This window comes from Pteronotus mesoamericanus, unplaced genomic scaffold, assembly GCF_021234165.1.
Source record: "Pteronotus mesoamericanus isolate MK-2021 breed Mesoamerican mustached bat unplaced genomic scaffold, CSHL_Meso_final scaffold_118, whole genome shotgun sequence".
In the NCBI taxonomy this organism is placed as follows: Eukaryota; Metazoa; Chordata; class Mammalia; order Chiroptera; family Mormoopidae; genus Pteronotus; species Pteronotus mesoamericanus.
The window spans coordinates 11,843,116-11,864,693 of record NW_026555301.1 but is presented as its reverse complement, the minus strand read 5'-3'; the positions used below and the strand labels follow the sequence as shown (position 1 = coordinate 11,864,693).

The following is a 21,578-nucleotide window of genomic DNA, read 5'->3' as shown; positions in this document are numbered from 1 at the left end:
CACAGGCTATGATGTTTCCCGAGTGGTGCAGGCCTAGGTCAGCCTCCACCTGTGTCTGTCTGGGTCCTCTTGTAGTGAGCTATAAAGTGATCTGCAGATGGCTGCTGCTAGTGCCACACCTGGGGCCACCCCGTGAGAAGTACAGGGGTGAGCTCAGCAGTTGCTTGTTTGAGCAGATTTAAGAAGGCCCGAAGCCTGCACCTAGCCCAGCCCTTTATATGGAAAAGCCACTGCTCCCAGTTTGGGTGGGCCTGTAAGTTGGATGAGGTGGACCTTTAGGTAATTGTCAGGGCAGGGCTTACCGTTTGAACCAGGTTGACAGAGACTCAGATACACTGCTGCCACACTGCGGGTCTGTGTGGGGCAGTGCTCAGAAAAGGTACAGTGGCCACTGTCTGCAGTTCTGTCTGGGAAGAAGCTGTCCCCCACCTCTTACCCTGATGCCATACACTTCAATTCCTCCCTGTGTGCCACTGGTGCCTTTCAAAGTGCTGCCCCAGTACTAGATCTCAGAGAGAGTGAGTCAAAGCCCATGTGTGGGGCCCTGCAGAATGAGACACCTGAGAGTCCCTCAGTTTCTTCCCCTGAACCAACCCCCACTGGTTTTACAGCCAGAAGTTAATGGGACTTACCTTCCCAGCACTGGAACCCTGAACTGGATGTTCTGGTGTGGGGCTGGGATAGCTCACTCCTGAGATATCCCTCTATTTTATATCCACCATATGTGGGATTCAGACCAGCTTGTTTTGCATCTCTGCCCCTCCATCCTTCCTACCTGTCTGGATAAATGTGATTTCTTTAATTCCTTAGTTGTTAAACTTCCATACAGCTCAATTTTCTGATAGTTCTGAGTGATATATCTTCTGTAGTTGAGCTGTAATTTTTCTGTGGTTGTGTGAGGAAATGAGCTGCATTTATCTACACCTCCATCTTGACTGGAAGTCCTCTGCTTAGCTAATATTGTTATAATTTTATTCATATTTGATTTTTTACTAGAGTAAAGACAAGATTGCATCCTATAGCAGAACTCCAAAAATTGATCGAAGTGATGTGGGCAAGGAGATGAAAGAGAAATCATCCATGAAACGTAAACTTCCTTTTACCATTAGCCCATCAAGAAATGAAGAACGAGATTCAGACACAGGTAGAATAATTTGGTTTTTTCCTGTATAATCTTAATCATCTTTTACTATGGCTTTCCTCATATCATTCCTCTTTCACCCAGTAGTGAAATTTTTGTATGTCAATATTTCAGATTTACCATTTTGGGGCAGAAATTCATGTAGTTTACACCAGACATGATTTCTTAATCAAAGATTAAAAACAATTTGCTTTTTTTTTCTTACTCTCTCAATGTTTATTATAAATCTGTTATCACTTTCAGACTTAATTTTTTGAGGAGCATTTTATAATGAAATAGGAAGCATAGGATATGGTAGATTTGAGAAAGAGTTGTTGAGATTTTTTGTAACACACTATTGAACCAACCAGAGAAAAAAGTTTAGGCATTTTTAGATTTAGAAATGAATCAGAAATATGTACCCCCCCCCCCCAGAAAAAAGGGGGACATTATTGAGGCTCACTGCCTAATTCATAATACTTTTTTTCTTCAAAACTCTTACATATCAGAAATGATCCTCGACATCAATCTCAGTTATTCATAATAGGTTAGAACCTTATTACCTTAATAGATTAAAACCTAATTACCATTAATAAATTACTATATTGTGTTTTAGCCCTGAACTAATTATTTTTTGAAACTATTACAAACTTGAATGTTACGTATTTATCATAATTGTTTTATCCCGTGCATGAAATACTAAAAATGAAGTATTCTTAAGAGTGTTTTAGCTTTACTCACAGAAAATTAATGTTTCATTCTAAGTGTAGTACAGAGATTACAGCTATAGCTTATAGCTCTGTCACCACCTTAAGTCATCAATATGTAAATAATCTTGATTCTGAAATCTGACATAGCTTTAGAAAATATTTTATTTTTAGTGTGCACTTTTAAAAGTAGGTAGATCTCTTAGCTTGAACTAGAAATTGTTCTTAAACACTTACTGATACTTTAAATCTTGAACATTACTTCTTTTTGGAGTAATTAAGAACTTACATGATTTGTCTGTTTTTAGTTACACCAGGTTTTTCTAGAGATTCAGAATTTTTTTTTAATATTACTAGGTCACTTACCTCAGAAGGGGCTTATGTATTTTTAGATTTACTTATCCCGTATTTCCTCCCTGGAGGTCCTTTTGCTAATCATTTTTAAAGTATTTACAAAATCAGGTTTTGTTTTTCAGTGACAGGAATAGTTCTACTAGTAGTTTGAAGAAGGAAGTTAGATAAATTCAAACACTGTTAACATATTTTTAGAAATAAATAAGATTTCAAAATGATAAACTTCCCATGAGAACCTTTTTTAATAAATCAGGTAGCTCATTTCACCTTTATTTAGAATAAAATAAAGGAGAAAATGTTACTTAGGAAGATACGGACTTTTAGGCACTGAATAAACATAATTGAATTCATATATTATTAATTGGATTATATATTTTTCCCCCACTACAATTTTTTCATTTATTGAATTTTAGAGGGAGGTTCAGCTCTCTCTGTTTAAGACTGTTTCATAACAAGCTCTTATTTTTCTTTAGGAAAGGTTACATGCTAATGCTCAACAAGATGTTGATGGATTTAAACATTTTTTTAATAGGCTGAATTTATAAATTTTAGAAAAAATAAATGAAAGCTTTAGTTTTGCCCACATATGCATGTGTGCGCACGCACACGCAGCATTAAGAATTTCCCCAGGCCCAAAGCAAAATGTCTTATTTATAACCCAGCTGTCTTATTTTTATTATTTAAAAAAATAATAATGTAGAATGCAGAGGACCAGTAAGTGATAATCTTCATACAAAATATAATTTATAGCATTAAATTCCATATTTGACATTTTATGCAGTGTACTATATCTTAAATAATTAACTAAAATTGCAAAGATAATGATACAGAAGGAGAAATATTTACAACATATGTAACAACCCTTGTCACAATATATTTGGTATTTAAAAACCTCTTAAATGTGAAGAGAAAAACACAGAAATGGGAAAATAGACAAAAGGTACAAGCAAGTAGTTGAGAACAACAAAATTACAGTTGGCAAAGAAATATACGAAAACAATCAGTAGGTAATCAAGGAAATACAATTTATAATGATTGACAAAATATTTGTTGGCCTAAATCATACCAGTGGTTCCTGGTTGGAAATAGGAACTTGTTTTATTTAGTCAGTTTAAATTATATGAGTACGTTGTTGGAGGTAAATATGACAACATATATCAAAAAACTAAAATTTGTTAACTTTTGACTTATTCTTTGGCATTTGGCCTATATATATGTAACTATTGATGAAAGTTAAAATTATCTTTTAAGTATATTTAACTAAGCATTGTTTCTAATAGCAAAAACAAAGACCAGGAAATTACTGTCAAGTAATACAAGATTTGTTAAATAATGGTAAATCTGATGAAGAAACATTTTATCCTTAAAAATATTGTAGAACAATATGCAGTATGGAAAGATGTTCCTAGTATATAAACTGAAAAATAGGTTACGGGATAATAAGTACATTTGGTTATGTTAGATTTATTCTCTATGTTTATATTTATGTATATGTGCATACCGAACAGATAATAACACACATAATGAAAGAAGATAGTTCTACAATGAAACAGTCTTTTAAACAAAGCCTAAACCTAGTGGGTGTGTTTTGGGTCTCATACCAAAGGATTCACTGATACTGTCCAAAACTGAAATACATAGGGTTTTTTAAAATAAGTGCTTTAAATTTCTAACGTTTTTATTCTTTTATATGTGTGATTATATGTGTGTGTTTATATTTTAGTATATGATATAGAAAAGTAGCAATCCTTTAGTTTTTTTTCCTTTTTATTTTGGATTAAAATAAAATTAATCTTACAGCTTTTTATTTTTAAATACTGCATGTATGTATTTTCCAATTCTTACATAAATTTCTTTCTTCCTCTCTCTCTTCTCCCCTCCCCAACTCCTTTGACTTTATATATATGTAAAGGGATACTTGGAATGATACTCACCAGATATTTACATTTTATTTCCAGGATTTGGGGTGATATGTTCCTTCCTTTGTATACTTTTGTATGGCCTGAATTTTTAAAATAATTAACATAGTTTTATAAAAACAGTCATTACTGTTTTTTAAAAAGATACTCATATTGTCTATGGAAGGCTCACTGGTCCCAAAATCAGCAGCAATGCCGTCAGTGAGATGAGCCATTCATAGTCTTTATTTTGAGATACCCTAGTGTGAACTTCTATGCCTATAAAGTTCAATAATGCCATCAGGGATGGGCTCTTTCCATCTTCTGCTCTGTCACTCTTTGTTCATATATAGGCTTTGTTTTTAGCCTTTTGCCTTAGAGTCACAAGAAATTGTCTGTTTCTTCCTGGGCAGAAAATAGGAGAACAAGGACCAAGAGCAAAAGTATTTTTCTCCTAGTGAGACTTTGCCTTTTTTACTGACAAAACAACTTTTCTAAGAACTTTCTCATTGGTTAGGCTACCCTAGTTGCTGGGAGGTCTGAAAAGTCAAATACATTTTTAGCTGGGCAGATCATCATCCTAATTAAAATTGGAGTATTTCTGGTAAGAAGGAGAGAATGAATATTGAAGAGGCACCTTATGATGCTGGCACTCTAGAGTTTTTAGCACACTAATAACTGATGTTTGTACCAAAGCAATTTTTTTCCTGCACAACCAGTCATAAAATCATATTTATTTTCCTTCCTTCCTAGTTTAATGGCATGCAAGGAAAGCCACTACTCCTTGACATGAAAGTACTGAACAGCTATCTTGAGGCTACACATGAGAGAATCTCTTCTTGGCTTCCAAACTAAACTTGCAGTTATTTTGTTATGAGTAATACCATCAAAAGCATTTTTGCACATTGTATTTTTATTATACCCTGAATTATTTTTTTCTATTAATTCCTGAGAGAAGGGTTGCAGGGTTAAAGAATTAAACATTTCTATGATGTTTCTCCAAAATAATTATAGTTACAAAGCCTCCAGCAGTATATGAATATTCTTTAATCTTAAATAACATTGGGATGCATGTTTTTCTTTAGTTTTTGATTTTTGATAGACCTGTGTGCTCCAGAGGTAAACAAGTAGTATTGACTTCATTACTTTAGTTTGTATATTTAAATAAGTAAAAAAAAAAAATCTTCACTTTTTAAATTATTTGTTTCCTCTTAGAAAACATAAGTTATTTCCTTATTAATTTATATTTGTCATATCTAGATAATGTAGTATGAGAAAATCCAAAGAGCTAAACAGTATCTGTTCCCAAAGTCCATGGTGGCAGTTGTAGAGCATGTTCGAATGTTCTAAACTAAATCTTCTCTGCCTGCCAGCCTTAGTAGTTTTATTTTCCTTAAGCTATAGATGCCATTAAAGGATTTGTTCTATTTAATGTGATTAAAGCAAATTTGGAGAGAGGGACTTTTTTAAATAACAGATTTAATTTTTTTTGATAACTGTATTAAAGTAGCAAATTAATCAATGCTGCTCTTAATCACCTTTTCATGATTTTCTTGGAGGTTATTTATTACAGATTTAATCCCGTCCCTCCCCATGATTCTTTATTATAAAATTTTTCAGACATACAGTGAAAACCTTTGAAATCATTCTTAGTATTTTTTTCTTATTCTCCTACAACCCAAAACAGCATATTGACTTAAAAAGATGGCTTTTAAAATAGAAGTAATGCTTGTTTCAACTTGCTATAAAGAACATATACGGAAGAGATAGTTGCTGTGTTTAGCACTTTTAAGTTTTACAAAAACCTCAGTAGGTAGCAATAGTCTCATTATACTCTAGTCACAGTATAGCATAAAAGGAAGTGGCCTGAGTAAATGATCAGGATATAGAAGTTTTAATTTTCCAGCTCCTCAAATTTTTATAGAATACACATTTAGATCCCCCATATATGAATGTACCTATTTAAATAAAAATTAAGGGATGTGCGGAGTGAGGGTGGATTGACTACTTCCAAAGGAAGCGTTGAATAAACTGTTACACTACTTTCTATATTAATGAATGTTCAGTTTATTCACTATGCTTTAATTTGTCACAGTAATATGATCTACTTTTAATAATCCATTTAACTCTGTTTGTTGGCACAACGTCCTGGTTGTCACCTTTTTTCCTTTATAATCTGTGGAGTCCATTTTATATTTTTGCTTGTTTTTAAATAAAATTTTAAATATTCTTCATGGAATTTTTTAGTTGCAAATTTAATGTGTTCAGTTTTGAAATATAAGTGTTCATTTAAAGGTTTGTCATTTAATCTATGTATACCCACTTGCTTTAGAATTGGTTTAAAAGTTACTTTAGTAATGATTTCACTTTCAATTGAGTGAACCTTCTCATCCATAAACTTTTAGGCTTATTAAATTTTCACATGCTATGTTTAAAGTTTACTTGTTCTCTAAAAGGTTTTTTTTTAAACGCTTTTGTTTTCTTGTACGTAACTGAACTCATATATAATGTCCATAATAATGATAACTGGAAAAACAATATATGGCATTAAGTTGAGAATATGAGTATCAGAATAATATTATTGTGAATTAAATTAGCAAATTGTTTGTAAGTAAAAATATTTGCTCTAGCCATATTGCCAAAAGTCAATATTCTCCATATTCTATTTGTCTCTCATGAATTGTTAGGCAGAATTCCATATTCTTACCTTAGCTGGTAAACATTTTAATTAGGCTTCTCTTTCTAAGAGATCTTTAGCAGTGGTCAGTGTAGCATTGTATACTATTTGAAATGTGTATAATTTATAGAAAGTTCTGTAATCTAGAATGATACTGTAGTTCAAGGTGTTCTTTTCAGTAGTGTTGGCCCTCTTAAAACAAAAGGCATGATTAAAGTCCATTATTCAAGTTTTCTAAAGACAAATTCTAAACAGAAAAACAGTGATAGAGTACTGCATCTTTTTATCATAAATCACAGTTTGAAAAACTATATAACCTCAAAGGCCATGATACGTTTTAATAAACAGCATCAGTAATATTTATAGAAAACTGCATGGTTGACTTTCTTAATTTTAATATTCTAGTTGAAGAAACTGAAATCTTAGGTATGGCCAAACCTGGTTTTACATGTACTTTTGGCTTTACCCTAAATATAATCTTTTGGAAAAACAATGCATTATCATTGACTAACTAACTAGTGGTCTTTTGCAAAATGTTGGTTTGTTGAATTCTGCATTTCCCTTCGTGTGCTTTTTTCTTTTTCCTGTCTCTTCTCATTCTGTAGATTCAGATCCAGGACATACAAGTGAAAATTGGGGGGAGAGACTTATATCTTCTTACAGGACATACTCAGGTAAATTAGATTATCAGGGGCTCCTGTTTAGCCAGTGGTTTCTGTCACATATGCAATTAATTATGGTACTATAGGTAACTTCTTTTCAACCCAGTATATAGATATCTTTGGTTGAAAAAGTGAATTACATGATGATAACCAAATTTTCCAGCTTCTGTTTGAGATATCAGTGCATCATGTCCAACACATGCTATGTGTGAACATTATAAGCAGAACTACTGTATAAATGCCACACAGATGTTGTACAGTACAACATCAGGGCACCATTCATGTAGAAAATAATGTGCAAGTCAACCTCTTGTAGCAACCCCTGTGGAAATAGACCCAAGGTGCCTAGTCTCTTACGCTGTATACCCTTTACATGGTATTCCAAGTGTATTGATTTTGATAGATGGTGCCATCTGACCCTTTAATTAATTATGCAGGTTTGTTTTTTTTTTTAACACATTTTAGAAATTTTTCAAGTTGAACTGTCTAGTCTATTGACTTTGCTGCCTATGTTGAAATTAAGCTGGTGGGTTAAAATATTAGATTTCCTGGAGAAATACCATTACCATTAACTGTGTTGGAACCCCTCTATTTGGCTGTGATACCAGGTATTATACTTCATAATTGCTCCAGCTAGAAGAATACAAGAGAAAATACACTATTTCGCCATGTATAATGTGCTCCCACAGTTTTTTTTGCATGTTATACATGAGATTATTACATGCATGATATGTGCTCATACCCATGTATAATTTGCATCCTTATTTTTCCCTCAAAAATGTGGGCTACAGAGCGCATGTTATACATGGCAAAATATGATAAATAGTAATATTTTAAAATAAAAATTAAATGTATTTTCTAGTATGTGACAACTATTTAGTGAAATGTGTTTTTAATGGATTTACATTCTTATTTTTGAATTTTTTTTAATGTAAAATATTACTTGGTTCCTATGTATCTAAGTGTCCGCTTCTTAGCATATGACATTTAGCTATAAAATCCTAAATAAACCTTCTGTTTCTGATATACTTCACTTTATAAATTTGTAGGGGTGGGATAAAACCAAGTAATTAACCTTAAAATTATCCTGAGCACTGTTAATTGAGCTGATAAGACAGTAGTACTTGGTTAGCAAATTTCGAGGCTGGGGTCATGTCTATAATCAGCATTAAGTTAAAAATGGAACTCCTAAGTGCCAAGGTGTACCTGAAAGAGCTATGTGTGATGAAGCCATTCATGATCTGAGTGTCTTGACTGGAAATCAAAATTTACAACAGGCACCCAACTGTTAGAAATGTATGAAGATACTTTAAAACCGAAGAGCAATGGCAACATTTTTTTTCTCAGAATTGAAGTATATACATTTGAAACATGATTGATTTAATTATGTTCATCTGTATTTGAGGTGTTGACTTACACAGTGACTGCTTTGTAGGAAAATGTCATATTCTTTAGTTTTTGAGACACTGATAAATTTATAAAACAGTTCCCAAAGAAAAATAATTTTGTCTCTCCTCTTTAATACACTCTACATGTAATTGTGATGTGACAGTGTTGAGCTTTCTGTTTATTCTGACAAGGCCTGAAAAGAAAGCATTACTTTCAAGATTGTAAGACCAAGACATTTCTGTATTTCTAAAGATTCTCTGAACCTTTAAATAAAGAACATTGGATTGTTGAAAAGTCCATTTCTCTGTTTTTCTTTAGTTATAAGTGAATTACTTGAAGTTAAAAAAAATCTGCAGGGTGGGTAAGTGCAATTTCAGGTCTATAATAGACTGTGCTTTAAATGGGTACATGTGTCAGTGTTCCTGTGTTTAAGTTTTAAAATGCTGACCAGTTATTCAAGCCTATAAATACATATTTTAGTTACTAAAACTTGAAAAGTACTGAACTCTTTCACATATGTAGTACGTGATCACTTTTTAACTTATGACAGGTCACAGGAAACAAATTCTTCTCAAGATAGATCCAAAATAGCTGAAGCTTTATTGAATCCTTTAAACTTGAAAAAGCACACTTTGGGACATGTTAATCTGTCACTTATAATTTTGGAGAATAGTATCTAATTATCTCTATCCTAACTGTCTTACACGCCCTGCTGTTTACTAACCTTCTTTTCTTATCTCATGTAAAACATGAAATCATAGAATAACTAAAGTCACTCAAGGAAAAAATTGAATTTGGATTGGATGCTATTATCTAATTCAAATTTTTGCTTGAATATTTAGAGTATATCCAGTTTGTTTATTCTTTTTCAAAATGTAATAATTATATTTTTGATTATTTGTCAGCATGGAATTCTAATAATGAATTTATAAGTGTCTCACTTACTCTGTTAACTGAGCATATATCACTTTAGAGCATATTCTTTTTAAAACACTATATTGAAATGCAATTAAAACCAGAAACCTAAATTGTTTTGCAAATAAGAAAACAAAAGACAAATTTTCCCAATATTTTAGAAATTATTAAGAATAGATACTATGTATTTTTTATTTATTTTGTTTCCTCCAATTGCTAGATTTTACTTATTTTCCTTAATACATCTTTTGTATTTTCTATAAATTTCCACACTGTTAAATATTTTATTTTTAGCTGAAAAGTACATTCATTATATTTAAAGATTTGTTACTCAGATGGAAAACCATTAAAACAACAGCAGTTTGGGTTCCTCATTAAATACAAGAGAACCAAGTGAACAGAACATTATTAGGAAAAAGTATATGTTTCAGAAAAATACAACCTTCAGAAAACCTGTTTAGGGCTTTATGAGAAATTTATCACATTAGATGAAACCTTGCTGAAACTGGATTTATACTAAATTGGAGCATTAATGATAAATGAAGAAAGTGAAGATAATAATATATTAAAACTCTACTAAAGACTGACTTAAATCTTGAATTTTTTTTTTTGTTATGTAAAATCAAATATCAACCAAAGGGACAATTCAGGAGCTATTGAATTTTGAGTGATTTGTGGGCAGAGGGGTTTAAATATTAGGAATTCTAATTTTTCTAGGCCATTAGGATGCCATTAAATTCTGATTAAGTAGTACATTAAAAGATTACTACTTTGTTCTTATGATGTAAATAATATTTAATGATGTTTAAATAATATCAAACTTTTATTGTTTTCTTCAAACTCGTTTGATTAATGAATGGTTATCTCCTAGAGTAGACATAGCTGTTGGCCATATCTGTGGTGCAAAAACACAATATCTACAACTAAGCTTTTTCTTCTTCCACTCATTCTTTCTATTTTACATTTATTTTTAAATTGTACATTATTTATTTATTTATTTATTGTAGACCCTCTTTGCAGGACCCTCAAACCTGGATTAGTAAATCCCAGGTGTTTATATAGGGTTTCCCAAGAAATACATGCCTTGATAGTAAATAGGCTGACCTTCTGCATTAGCTTTTATAGGGCCACCTAAATTAACTCCCAGAGAAGTCCTAAAGAAAAAAGAGACATCTGTATCTCTTTGATCTGTGGAATCCAGTTCCATCTTAATTTCCTCACACTTAATGGGGAATGCTGGTTGCATTGCCAAAGTATTTCCCAAATAGCAAAGTCCGAGAGGTGACTTAGGACACACCAAATCATTGTGAAAAATCTTTAGACATTTGGGAATTTTTGCAAGATCTCTGTTAACCACAACACGCAAATCTTTAATGTGTTCATTTTTTAGCTTCAATTAATATTTCTTGTTCAACTTTTCTACAACTAGAATAAAGTGATTGGTGCTCTTTATCAATAGTTACTCTGTGTGTGGAAACTTGTCTTAAATACTTACCATCTCAGAAGATTGCATAAACCATTAGTGGAATTAGGAAAATAATTTGAAGGAATATTGCTATATGGGCATAGTATTAAAAAGAATAAGATTATAATGAATGAAAGATAAGTTAAGTTAACCATTAGTGGAATTAGGAAAATAATTTGAAGGAATATTGCTATATGGGCATAGTATTAAAAAGAATAAGATTATAATGAATGAAAGATAAGTTTCAAAGATGTAACACTAAGGGATATTTGAAATGCGGTTGATGAAGTAAATTTTAATAGAAAAATTACTAAAATACAAATTTTATTGGGAGTAAATTTCTAAATGTTATTCATTTCTGAAAACAGAATTAATTCTTTTGAACACATTCAGGATGAAAATTGTGTAATAAAAGTCTAGTGCTCTTTTGTCTGACTACTGCTGGTTCATATACATGTATAACATCTATTTTTAAAAAGTCATGTTTTGCTTTTGAGTGCTCACATTTGTTTGAAATTCTTACATACTTAATAATTTCAGAGAAAGAAGGTCCAGAAAAGAAGAAAACAAAAAAGGAAACTGGAAATAAGAAGTCCACACCAGTTAGCATTCTTTTTGGTTACCCACTCTCAGAGCGAAAGCAGATGGCACTTCTTATGCAGATGACAGCAAGAGACAACAGTCCAGGTGATATTTACCATCACTGAGTTCATGTTTACTCTTAGTTTTCCTCAGACTCCAGCTTTGTCTTAACAGTTATTTTTAACTACTTTAAATTTTTAATCTTCCTTGATTTACAGTAGTCAGAATTTCTTCTAACATAAGTTTGTAACTTTATATTTTTTTGTGTTACAATTGTTTATTGTCTAGATCCTCCACTAGATGTGAAACTATAAGAGCAGAGATCTTTGCATTTAGTGGACATTCAGTAAATATTTGTCAGCTAAAATGAGCAATTTAGATAACTGGTTTGTCAGCTTGAGAAATCTGTTGCCAAACTGTGTGCTTTTACCTCACCAAAGGATTTTTTTTTACCCCAGTTTCTATAAAGCTTCTTCTAGGTTTATAGTTTACTTTTCACTTTACTAGCACCCTGCTGATAAATTGATAAGCTTATCATATTATTACTTTTAGAAGCAAGAGTTTTATTGTTATTTTATTATTGTTTAAAATCTACTAGATCTAAAAGGAAAAATGTCTGCATTATATTAACATAAATTTATCTCATATTTCATTTCACACTTCCAATTAAGGAAGCATGTATATGTATGTGTTTTTTCTCATACTGTGCCTTTCAAAAATAATTGAAAGTGGCTTCCCAGCAGGACCAAAACAAAACAGGGAACAAACCAACCAACCTGCTAATTTATTTAAAGGAGCAAAAAAGGTAGATAAAAGGCAGACATAGTTATTACTATTTTTTAAGACCTTATTTATTTATTTAGAGAGAAGGTAAGGGAGGGAGAAAGAGGGAGAGAAACATCAAATGTGCGAGAGAAACATGAAACAGTTGTCGGTTGCCTCTGACACACCCCGAACAGGGGACCTGGCCCACAACCCAGGCATGTGCCCTGACCAGGAATCAAACCAGTTACTTTTCAGTTTGCCAGACAGTGCCCAACCCACTGAGCTACACCAGTCAGGGCAGTTATTACTATTGAGCATTAAATTTTGCTATACATTCTGGTAGTTAACAATACAAAAGAAAAATTTAAGTTGTATAATTCTCATTGAATGATACAAGAAAGTAAATCCCTTTTGTCTAGAGAAAAAAATTCTTTTGGCTCTGAATTCAAGACATCTTAGTATGTCTTTGAGTAACATAACACCCTGTTGAAGTGCATTGAAAAGGACACGGTTTTTCCGTGAACTTCTGCTGTATTGGCTCTTTTTTAAAACACTGGGAGAGCATGATAAAATTTCTAGACTTTGTGTGTATCATAGTTTCCATCAACACATGAGTGTACCCAATATCTTTCACTAATAAAAATGTTAGGGCTTCCTGCTTTTTTAAGTAGAGCATGTTTTGGTTATTCTCTTACCTTTACATCCCCACCTTGGGAAAGAATGTGGCTACATTACATATATTTTACAGTGTTAAAACTTTAAGCCTTTCTGTCAGATGTTGACTTTGAGTCAGATTTAATAGTTAGGTGGGGAAACTTAATTTTTTAAAACTGATTTTTTAATACCATGAACCTCTATCATTAGTATAAATTAAAGAATTAATACAGTAAGACAAAAAGGTAAAATCCTCCCTTATCTTTAATAACCTCTCCTCGTGAGAGACAACAATTAGTAAGTTTCTTCTAGAAATTATCTAGCCATAAACATGTAAATATATTGCATCTTCTGTGATTTTTTTAAAAAGGTTCATTTATTTTTAGAGAAAGGAGGGAAAGAAGGGAGAAAGAGAGGGAGAGAAACAGCAGTGTGTACAAGAAACATTGATCAGTTACCTCTTGCACCACCCCCATCTGGAGACCTGGCCTGCCACCCAGGCATGTGCCCTTACTGGGAATTGAACACGGTGTTCTGTTCACTGAATCACACCAGCCAGTGCTGTTGTGGTTTGTTTTTAAATATAAATAAGATTTTTATAGTATTGTTCTGCAGTTGTTCTTTTTATTTAAGGGTACATCTTAGTCAACTTTATTAATGTATATAGAATGAGAGTGGAAAGTCTTTGAAATACCAAACTGTTTGCCAGCATAGAAATATACTTGGAGTTTAGGGTTCATTGTTTTATCCATTTCATAATTAATTTCCCATGTTTTTGTTATGTTTAACCTGATTGCCATTATGGATAGTATTGCTTTTAATTTTGTGTGTGTGGATATTGTTTTGGTATAGCTAAGAAAATGTTGTGTGAATTCCTTGCACATTGTGTGAATTTAAAAGTATGTTATTTTGTTTTTAAGAAGTTCAACAGCTAATAATTCTTAAGTAATTTGGCTATAAAGATTATAATAAAATTCATTTATTCATTAAACAAATATTGCATGAGTACCACTATGTATCAAGAAGTCTTCTAAGACATCAAAATAATATGATGAAATAAGATAGACAAGGTGCTTGCTCTTATGGAGTACACATTATAGAAAGTCATAGATAGGAAATGGGTAATGACACAATATACTTTAAAATTCAAAAGGTAAACCTTAAAATTTTTTCTTATTGAGAAAAGGATGATACTTATCACTTTAGTGCTCTAATTACACTGGAAAATTATTTTCCATAGACTTTTTTTCCTCTTAGAACAGTTCTTTTAAATAGGTGTAGATTTCAGAATAAATTATTAACATGTACATGTGTCTTGAATCCTTAACTGATGAGAAACCAGGTTTTTTATTTTGTTTTTCTCTAGTAGTTACGAAGTGGGGACAAGAGGATGTTGGACATCATCTAGTTACCCTTCTTGTTTTTGATACAGAAAAGCAAAAATCAAAAGATGGGAACCGTAGCAAAGTACATTTTATCCTCTATCACCCAGTTTTTAAAGGCCTTTTTCCAGACTTTCTATATTTCTTGTAGTTCTTAAATTTCATTTTCATACCAAATTCATTCACGACCTTAGTTTTCACTTAATAAAGGATACAACTCCAATACTTTGAGTCAGCAATGTGACACTACAGTGTCATTTCATCTAGGTCTCAGAATAGTAGCCATGAAGAATAACTTTTTTTTTTTTTTTGTAATTTATCAAATTATTTATTGAGCAAACACTTTTAGGGTGCATAGCTGATACTTTATTAATCATTTTAAGCCAGTTTTATGAATAAACAATAAAACATTTTTTTCTAAACTGGCTTATGTAATATTTGATAAGCGTAAAGGAAAATCTATTCCATGTATTTGGGTCAAGTTTTAAATTGTTAGAGTAAGAAGATACTCCTCCTGTTTCAGGAAATTAGCACATTACCTATAAAAAGCCTTTAAATGAATATACAAAATATTTAGCCTAGAATTTTGTTAACTTTCTTTTTTCTTATAGATTCCACACCGAATCATTCATCACAAACAACACCAGCCCAAAAGAAAACTCCTAGTTCCTCATCTCGACAAAAAGATAAAGTTAATAAACGAAATGAACGTGGCGAAACTCCTTTACACATGGCAGCTATTCGAGGAGATGTGAAACAAGTCAAAGAATTAATAAGTTTAGGGGCAAATGTGAATGTGAAAGATTTTGCAGGTAAGAATAGTAATTAAATATTAAAACTAAGGAACTAAAATTTAAAATTGATCTAAACATATTTTGGTTACAATTTAATCTACATTTTTTAATTCTTTTTGCTGAAACAAAAAAATCCTAAAACTGTACTTTATTAGAAAACTATTTTGGATTGTATACATAAAACCCTTATCTCTGCTAAAATTCCACATCAGTAATTACTCTGATTTTTAAATATTAAAATCTTTAGACCTTAGTAAAATCTAAGATCTTCCAAAAAATCTTTTGTCAATGTACTCTACCATCAGGAGTACTTATATGAAAGAGCTTTTTTCTCACATCTTCACTAAAACTGAATGTTATCATTTTAATTATTACCAAAGTGACCGTTGAAAAAAAGATTTTTAATTTGGATTGTCTTAATGATGACAGTGACTATATCTTCTTGTGCATATTATAAATATATATGTATTCTGTGACTTGCCAGGTCCAGTTCTTTGCCCATGTTTCTTATGGTTTCATTGTGTTATTAATGTGTAAGAGCTCTTCATTTTATGTAAATTTTAATTATCAAATATGTAAAGATTTTTATTATCTTTGGATATGTTTGAATTTTTATTACAGTATTGTATAAAATTCTTAATACAATCATATCAGTTATTGTTTTTATTTATGGATTCTTAGGTATTTTATTTAACGCAACCTTTTCTGCTCCTGTATCATAAAACTGTACCCCTGCATTTTTTTGTTTCCAAATACTGTTTTTGTTTCACTTTTACACATAGCCCTACTAGAATATACCTGGAATTCATTTCTCTGTTAGGTATGAATTGGGGAAAGGGTGATATGCAGGGGTCCCCAACCTGCATAGTTTCCAGTACTGGTCTGGGCCTGTTAGGAATCAGGCTGTACAGCAGGAGAGATGAGCTTGAACATAATGCATTTGAATCATCCTGAAACCATCCCCTACCCCTCTGCTGCCTGGTCAGTGGAAAAATTGTTTTCCACAAAACGGGTCCCTGGTGGCAAAAAGGTTGGGGATCGCTGATACAGGATCAGCATTAAAGAATGAGACTTAACCTTGATATTATCTATCAGAAAGCAAAAAACTTTTCCTTTGATCTAACAATCCACTTCTAAGCATTTCTTTTAAATGTTTAATCATGAATAGGCATAAAGATTTAAATACAAGGATATTTGTTACCACACAGTTTCTAATATTTAAAAATTATAAATAATTTAAATGCCCAGTAATGAGTTTATTTAAATAAATTATGAGATATTCAGTCAGTGTAATACTATGTTCTAGGAAAGTGTAATGACGGGGATTATTTTCATTGTAGTATGTAAAAGAAGCAAGTTAAACAACCTTCCCAGTTTTATTCTAAAATTATAAACATGAGAGGGAGGTAATCTAGTAGGATTTATGCAAAATTATTTAAATTACTATATATAGGTGTTGGAATTATGGCTAATACTTATTTCCTGCTGCGTATTTTTAATGTTTTCTAATTTTTATTTCATGAACATACAACATTTTATTACAAAAGTAACTCAAATGATAAATTTATTCCAGTTAAAATAATAAATATTAAATTCAGAAAAGATTGTGTGGCATGAACAGATGAAAGCCCTTAAAACAAAGGGGATTTTGTTTACTGAATGAAAGACCCTTACAAGCTTATTAATATTTTGCCTCCTTTTTCTATTCTTTTTCCATAGTTGACATGAATATAAAGCATAGCAACTTCATATTTATTGAGTAGGCTTAAATGTTTAATATTTTTGTCAAATAATTTAGCCTTAATGGAAATAAAATATTATCACAAATGAACCATCTGTAAAATTAGTGGTGTTCCTTAGGTATTTATTTCTTGTTCGCCATTTCTTTTTCTTTCTGTACAGTACGCATTTAGAATCAATGTGTTATATATGGTTTAGAATATAAAAAGCATATATATATATTGAATTAGCTCAAGTGGACTTTATAGTTAAATTAGTATTCTAACTTTAGGTTGGACACCATTGCATGAAGCTTGTAATGTTGGATATTATGATGTCGCTAAGATACTTATAGCAGCTGGAGCAGATGTTAACACACAAGGATTAGATGATGATACTCCACTCCATGATTCTGCTAGTAGTGGACATAGAGATGTAAGTATGATAGAAAAAGCAATAATACGGAATTTCAAAATACAAATTCAGCCCAGACTAATTCAGTTTGCTTCTTAGTCGTACTATCTCCTGTCATATTTCACTCTGCCCAATCAGCTCATCTGTATTTTATTTTCCTTTTACCTGCCTCGGAACTACTAATTCCTATCATAGTCAGATTTGGTAATATCTTTACATAAAATTTATTTAGTCTGATAATTTAAGTTGGCAAAATTTTTATTCCCAGGCCATGCTGTCAGTTAACTAGATATACTGGTTAAAGTAGATTTTACTTAAAATAAAAATGTTGCAGTGTTGTGTTATCTTCTCTTGAGCTTGTTAATATTTAATGATCCCTGTATACATAACATTTATTCCTGCATTTTAGCTGACATTATTTACTTAATATATTGAATAGTCTATGTGTATAGTAATAAAAACATAATATTATAATCAAGCATGATTATATATGCTTATAAATGGTATCTATAATATTATGAACCATGTGGGTTTTAAATTCCATTATCACTTTAAATCTCTGGCATGTTAATATCAAAGCTAAACTATTCTTAGTTGTAATGAAGCTCATGTTTTAAGAGTGTTTAATGCTTAATTTCATTGCTATGATCTGCTTACAGCCAGAGAGATCAACCTGGAACGCTCTTAGCAATTGTTCTAAATCGAGATTTTGTTTTTCAAATAAGTAGATTTCCTCTTTTACTTAATTTTTACTTTTAATAAAGAATATTTGCATATAGTTTAGAAAGTTGAAAAGTGCTACTCAGCTTATACAGGTAACAGCAATGCTTCCTTTTATGCCTACCCACTTTCCAGTACCTTTAGCCAAAAGCAGCTGGTGTGTAGGTGTTTCTTCTTGTAATTACCTCTGTATTTCTTACAAGATGCAAGCTACGTTGCTTTCTAATTTTTAGTCGTCATTTATTTATTTATGTCATGCAAAGTATTTCATTAAATATTGCTGCTCAGAGACTCACAGAGTATACCATAAGTGTATTTCTTTTTTGGATCTTTCTTATCTCGGTTAATATACTGCCTTGTTCTATTTTTATTTAATTTTCTATGCATTTATTTTTGTTCTTTTTTTTTTCATGTCTTTTTTTTTTATTTTTTTTTATTTTTTTTTAATTAATTTATTTACTTTTTAAATACATTTGTCTCTGCCTTCCCCCCACCTCTTTCCCTTGCCCCCTCCCACCTTCCCTCCCTCAGCTCTTCCCCTTTGGTTTTGTCCATGAGTCCTTGCTATATGTTCCTTGACTTTCCCCTTCCCTTCCCTTTCCCTGCCCCGCCCTTCCCTCTTGTCTCTGTTGATTTCTTTTCCTTTCAGTGTTGCTGGTCATATTTGCCTTGCTTCTTTGCATTGTTGGTTAGGTTCCGCTTATAGGTGAGATCATATGGTATTTGTCTTTCGCCCCCTGGCTTATTTCGCTTAGCATGATGCTCTCCAGTTCCATCCATGCTGTTGCGAAGTTTAGTACTTCTTTTTTCTTTCTGCTGCGTAGTATTCCATTGTGTATATGTACCATAATTTTTTGATCCAATCATCTACTGATGGGCATTTAGGTTGCTTCCAACACTTGGCTATTGTAAATTGTGCTGCTATGAACATTGGGGTGCATAGGTTCCTTTGTATTGGCGTTTTGGTGTTCTCAGGGTATAGTCCCAGCAGGGGAATCGCTGGATCAAAAGGCAGTTCCATTTTCAGCTTTCTGAGGAAATTCCACACTGCTTTCCATAGTGGCTGCACCAGTCTGCATTCCCACCAACAGTGGACTAGAGTTCCCTTTTCTCCACAGCCTCGCCAGCACCTGTTGTTTGTGGATCTGTTTATGATGGCCATTCTGACCGGTGTGAGGTGGTACCTCATGGTGGTTTTGATCTGCATTTCTCTGATGGCTAGTGATGCAGAGCATCCTTTCAAATGCCTCTGGGCCCTCTGTATCTCCTCCTTAAAAAAGCATCTGCCCAGGTCCTTTGCCCATTTTTTGATTGGATCGTTTGTCTTCTTGGAGTCAAGTCCAGTGAGTTCTTTGTATACCTTGGAGATCAAACCTCTATCTGATGTATCATTAGCAAATATATTTTCCCATACGGTTGGCTCCCTTTTCATTTTGCTGATGTTTTCTTTTGCCGTGCAGAAGCTTCTTATTTTGATGAGGTCCCACTTGTTTATTCTTTCCTTTATGTCCCTTGCTTTAGGAGACATATCAGTGAAAAAATTGCTGCGTGGGATATCTGAGAGTTTCCTGCCAATGTTTTCCTCTAGGACTTTGATGGTGTTGCGACTTATATTTAAGTCTTTTATCCATCTTGAGTTTATTTTTGTGTATGGTGTCAGCTGATGATCCAATTTCAATTTTTTGCATGTAGCCATCCAGCTCTCCCAACACCATTTGTTGAAGAGGCTGTTACTGCTCCATTTTATGCTTCTGCCCCCTTTGTCAAATATTAGATGTCCATAGAGACCTGGGCTTATTTCTGGGCTTTCTATTCTGTTCCACTGGTCTATGGGTCTGTTCTTGTGCCAGTACCAGATTGTTTTGAGTATAGTGGCTTTGTAGTAGAGTTTGATATCCGGTATTGTGATCCCTCCTACTTTGTGTTTCTTTCTCAAAATTGCTGCAGCTATTCGAGGTCGTTTATGGTTCCATATAAATTTTTGAAATGTCTGTTCTATTTCTGTGAAATACGTCATTGGTATCTTAATAGGGATTGCGTTGAATCTATAAATTGCTTTTGGTAGTATGGACATTTTGAGGATATTAATTCTTCCAATCCATGTGCACGGTATATGCTTCCATTTATTTGTGTCTTCCTTAATTTCTTTTTTCAATGTTGTATAGTTTTCTGCATACAGGTCTTTTGTGTCTTTGGTTAAATTTATCCCTAGGTACTTTATCTTTTTTCGTGCTATATCGAATGGTATATTTTTCCTGATTTCTTCTTCTTCTATTGCATTGCTGGTGTACAAAAACGCCTTTGATTTCTGAATGTTGACTTTGTATCCTGCTGTTTTGCCAAATTCACTTATTAGGTTGAGGAGTTTTTTGGTAGAGTCTACAGGGTTCTCTATGTACACTATCATGTCATCTGCAAACAATGATAGTTTGACTTCCTCCTTTCCTATTTGGATGCCTTTTATCTCTTTCTCTTGTCTGACCGCTGTGGCTAGGACTTCCAATACGATGTTGAAAAGAAGCGGTGAGAGCGGACATCCTTGTCGTGTTCCCGATCTTAGTGGGAAAGCTTTCAGTTTTTGCCCATTGAGTATGATATTGGCTGTAGGTTTTTCATATATGGCCTTTATTACGTTGAGGAATGCCCCATTGATTCCCATTTTGCTGAGTGTTTTGATCATAATTGGGTGCTGTACCTAATCTAATGCTTTCTCTGCATCGAGATGATCATGTGGTTTTGTCTTTTCTTTTATTTATGTGATGTATCACGTTTACTGATTTGCGTATATTGAACCATCCCTGCATGCCTGGGATGAATCCCACTTGATCGTGGTGGATAATCTTTTCAATGTATTGCTGGATGCAGTTTGCCAATATTTTGTTGAGGATTTTAGCATCTATGTTCATCAGCGAAATTGGCCTGTAGTTTTCTTTCTTTGTAGGGTCTTTATCTGGTTTTGGGATCAGGGTGATGCTGGCCTCATAGAAGGAGTCTGGCAGTCTTCCCTCCTCTTGGATTTTTTGGAATAGTCTGAGAAGGACAGGGGTTAGCTCTTCCTTAAATGTTTTGTAAAATTCTCCTGGGAAACCGTCTGGCCCTGGACTTTTGTGTGCTGGGAGTTTCTTGATTACTGCTTCAATTTCCCCAACTGTTATCGGTCTGTTCAAGCTTTCTGTTTCTTCCTCCTTCAGTGTTGGAAGATTATACTTTTCTAAAAATTTGTCCATTTCCTCAAGATTTTCAAATTTCTTGGCATGTAATTGTTCATAATAGTTTCTGATGATCATTTGTATTTCTGTGGTATCAGTTGTTATTTCTCCTCTTTCATTTCTGATATTATTAATTTGGGTCCTCTCCCTTT

At 32.7% G+C, this 21,578-nt stretch overlaps 1 protein-coding gene across 4 annotated transcripts in view; it reads left to right on the top strand.

Moving 5' to 3' along the window:
- The window catches only part of ANKRD12 (ankyrin repeat domain 12), a 140,935-nt gene that overhangs the window by 64,011 nt on the left and 55,346 nt on the right, over window positions 1-21,578 (top strand). For 2 of the 4 annotated variants that reach the window (XM_054587368.1, XM_054587365.1), the window contains 5 exons: window positions 997-1,144; window positions 7,362-7,430; window positions 11,728-11,874; window positions 15,182-15,382; window positions 17,376-17,518. In XM_054587368.1, the coding sequence (XP_054443343.1) occupies window positions 1,063-1,144; window positions 7,362-7,430; window positions 11,728-11,874; window positions 15,182-15,382; window positions 17,376-17,518 (642 nt within the window). In that variant the 5' untranslated portion in view covers window positions 997-1,062. The remainder of the gene's footprint in view (window positions 1-996; window positions 1,145-7,361; window positions 7,431-11,727; window positions 11,875-15,181; window positions 15,383-17,375; window positions 17,519-21,578) is intronic. The other 2 variants (XM_054587366.1, XM_054587367.1) reach the window with 2 other exon arrangements.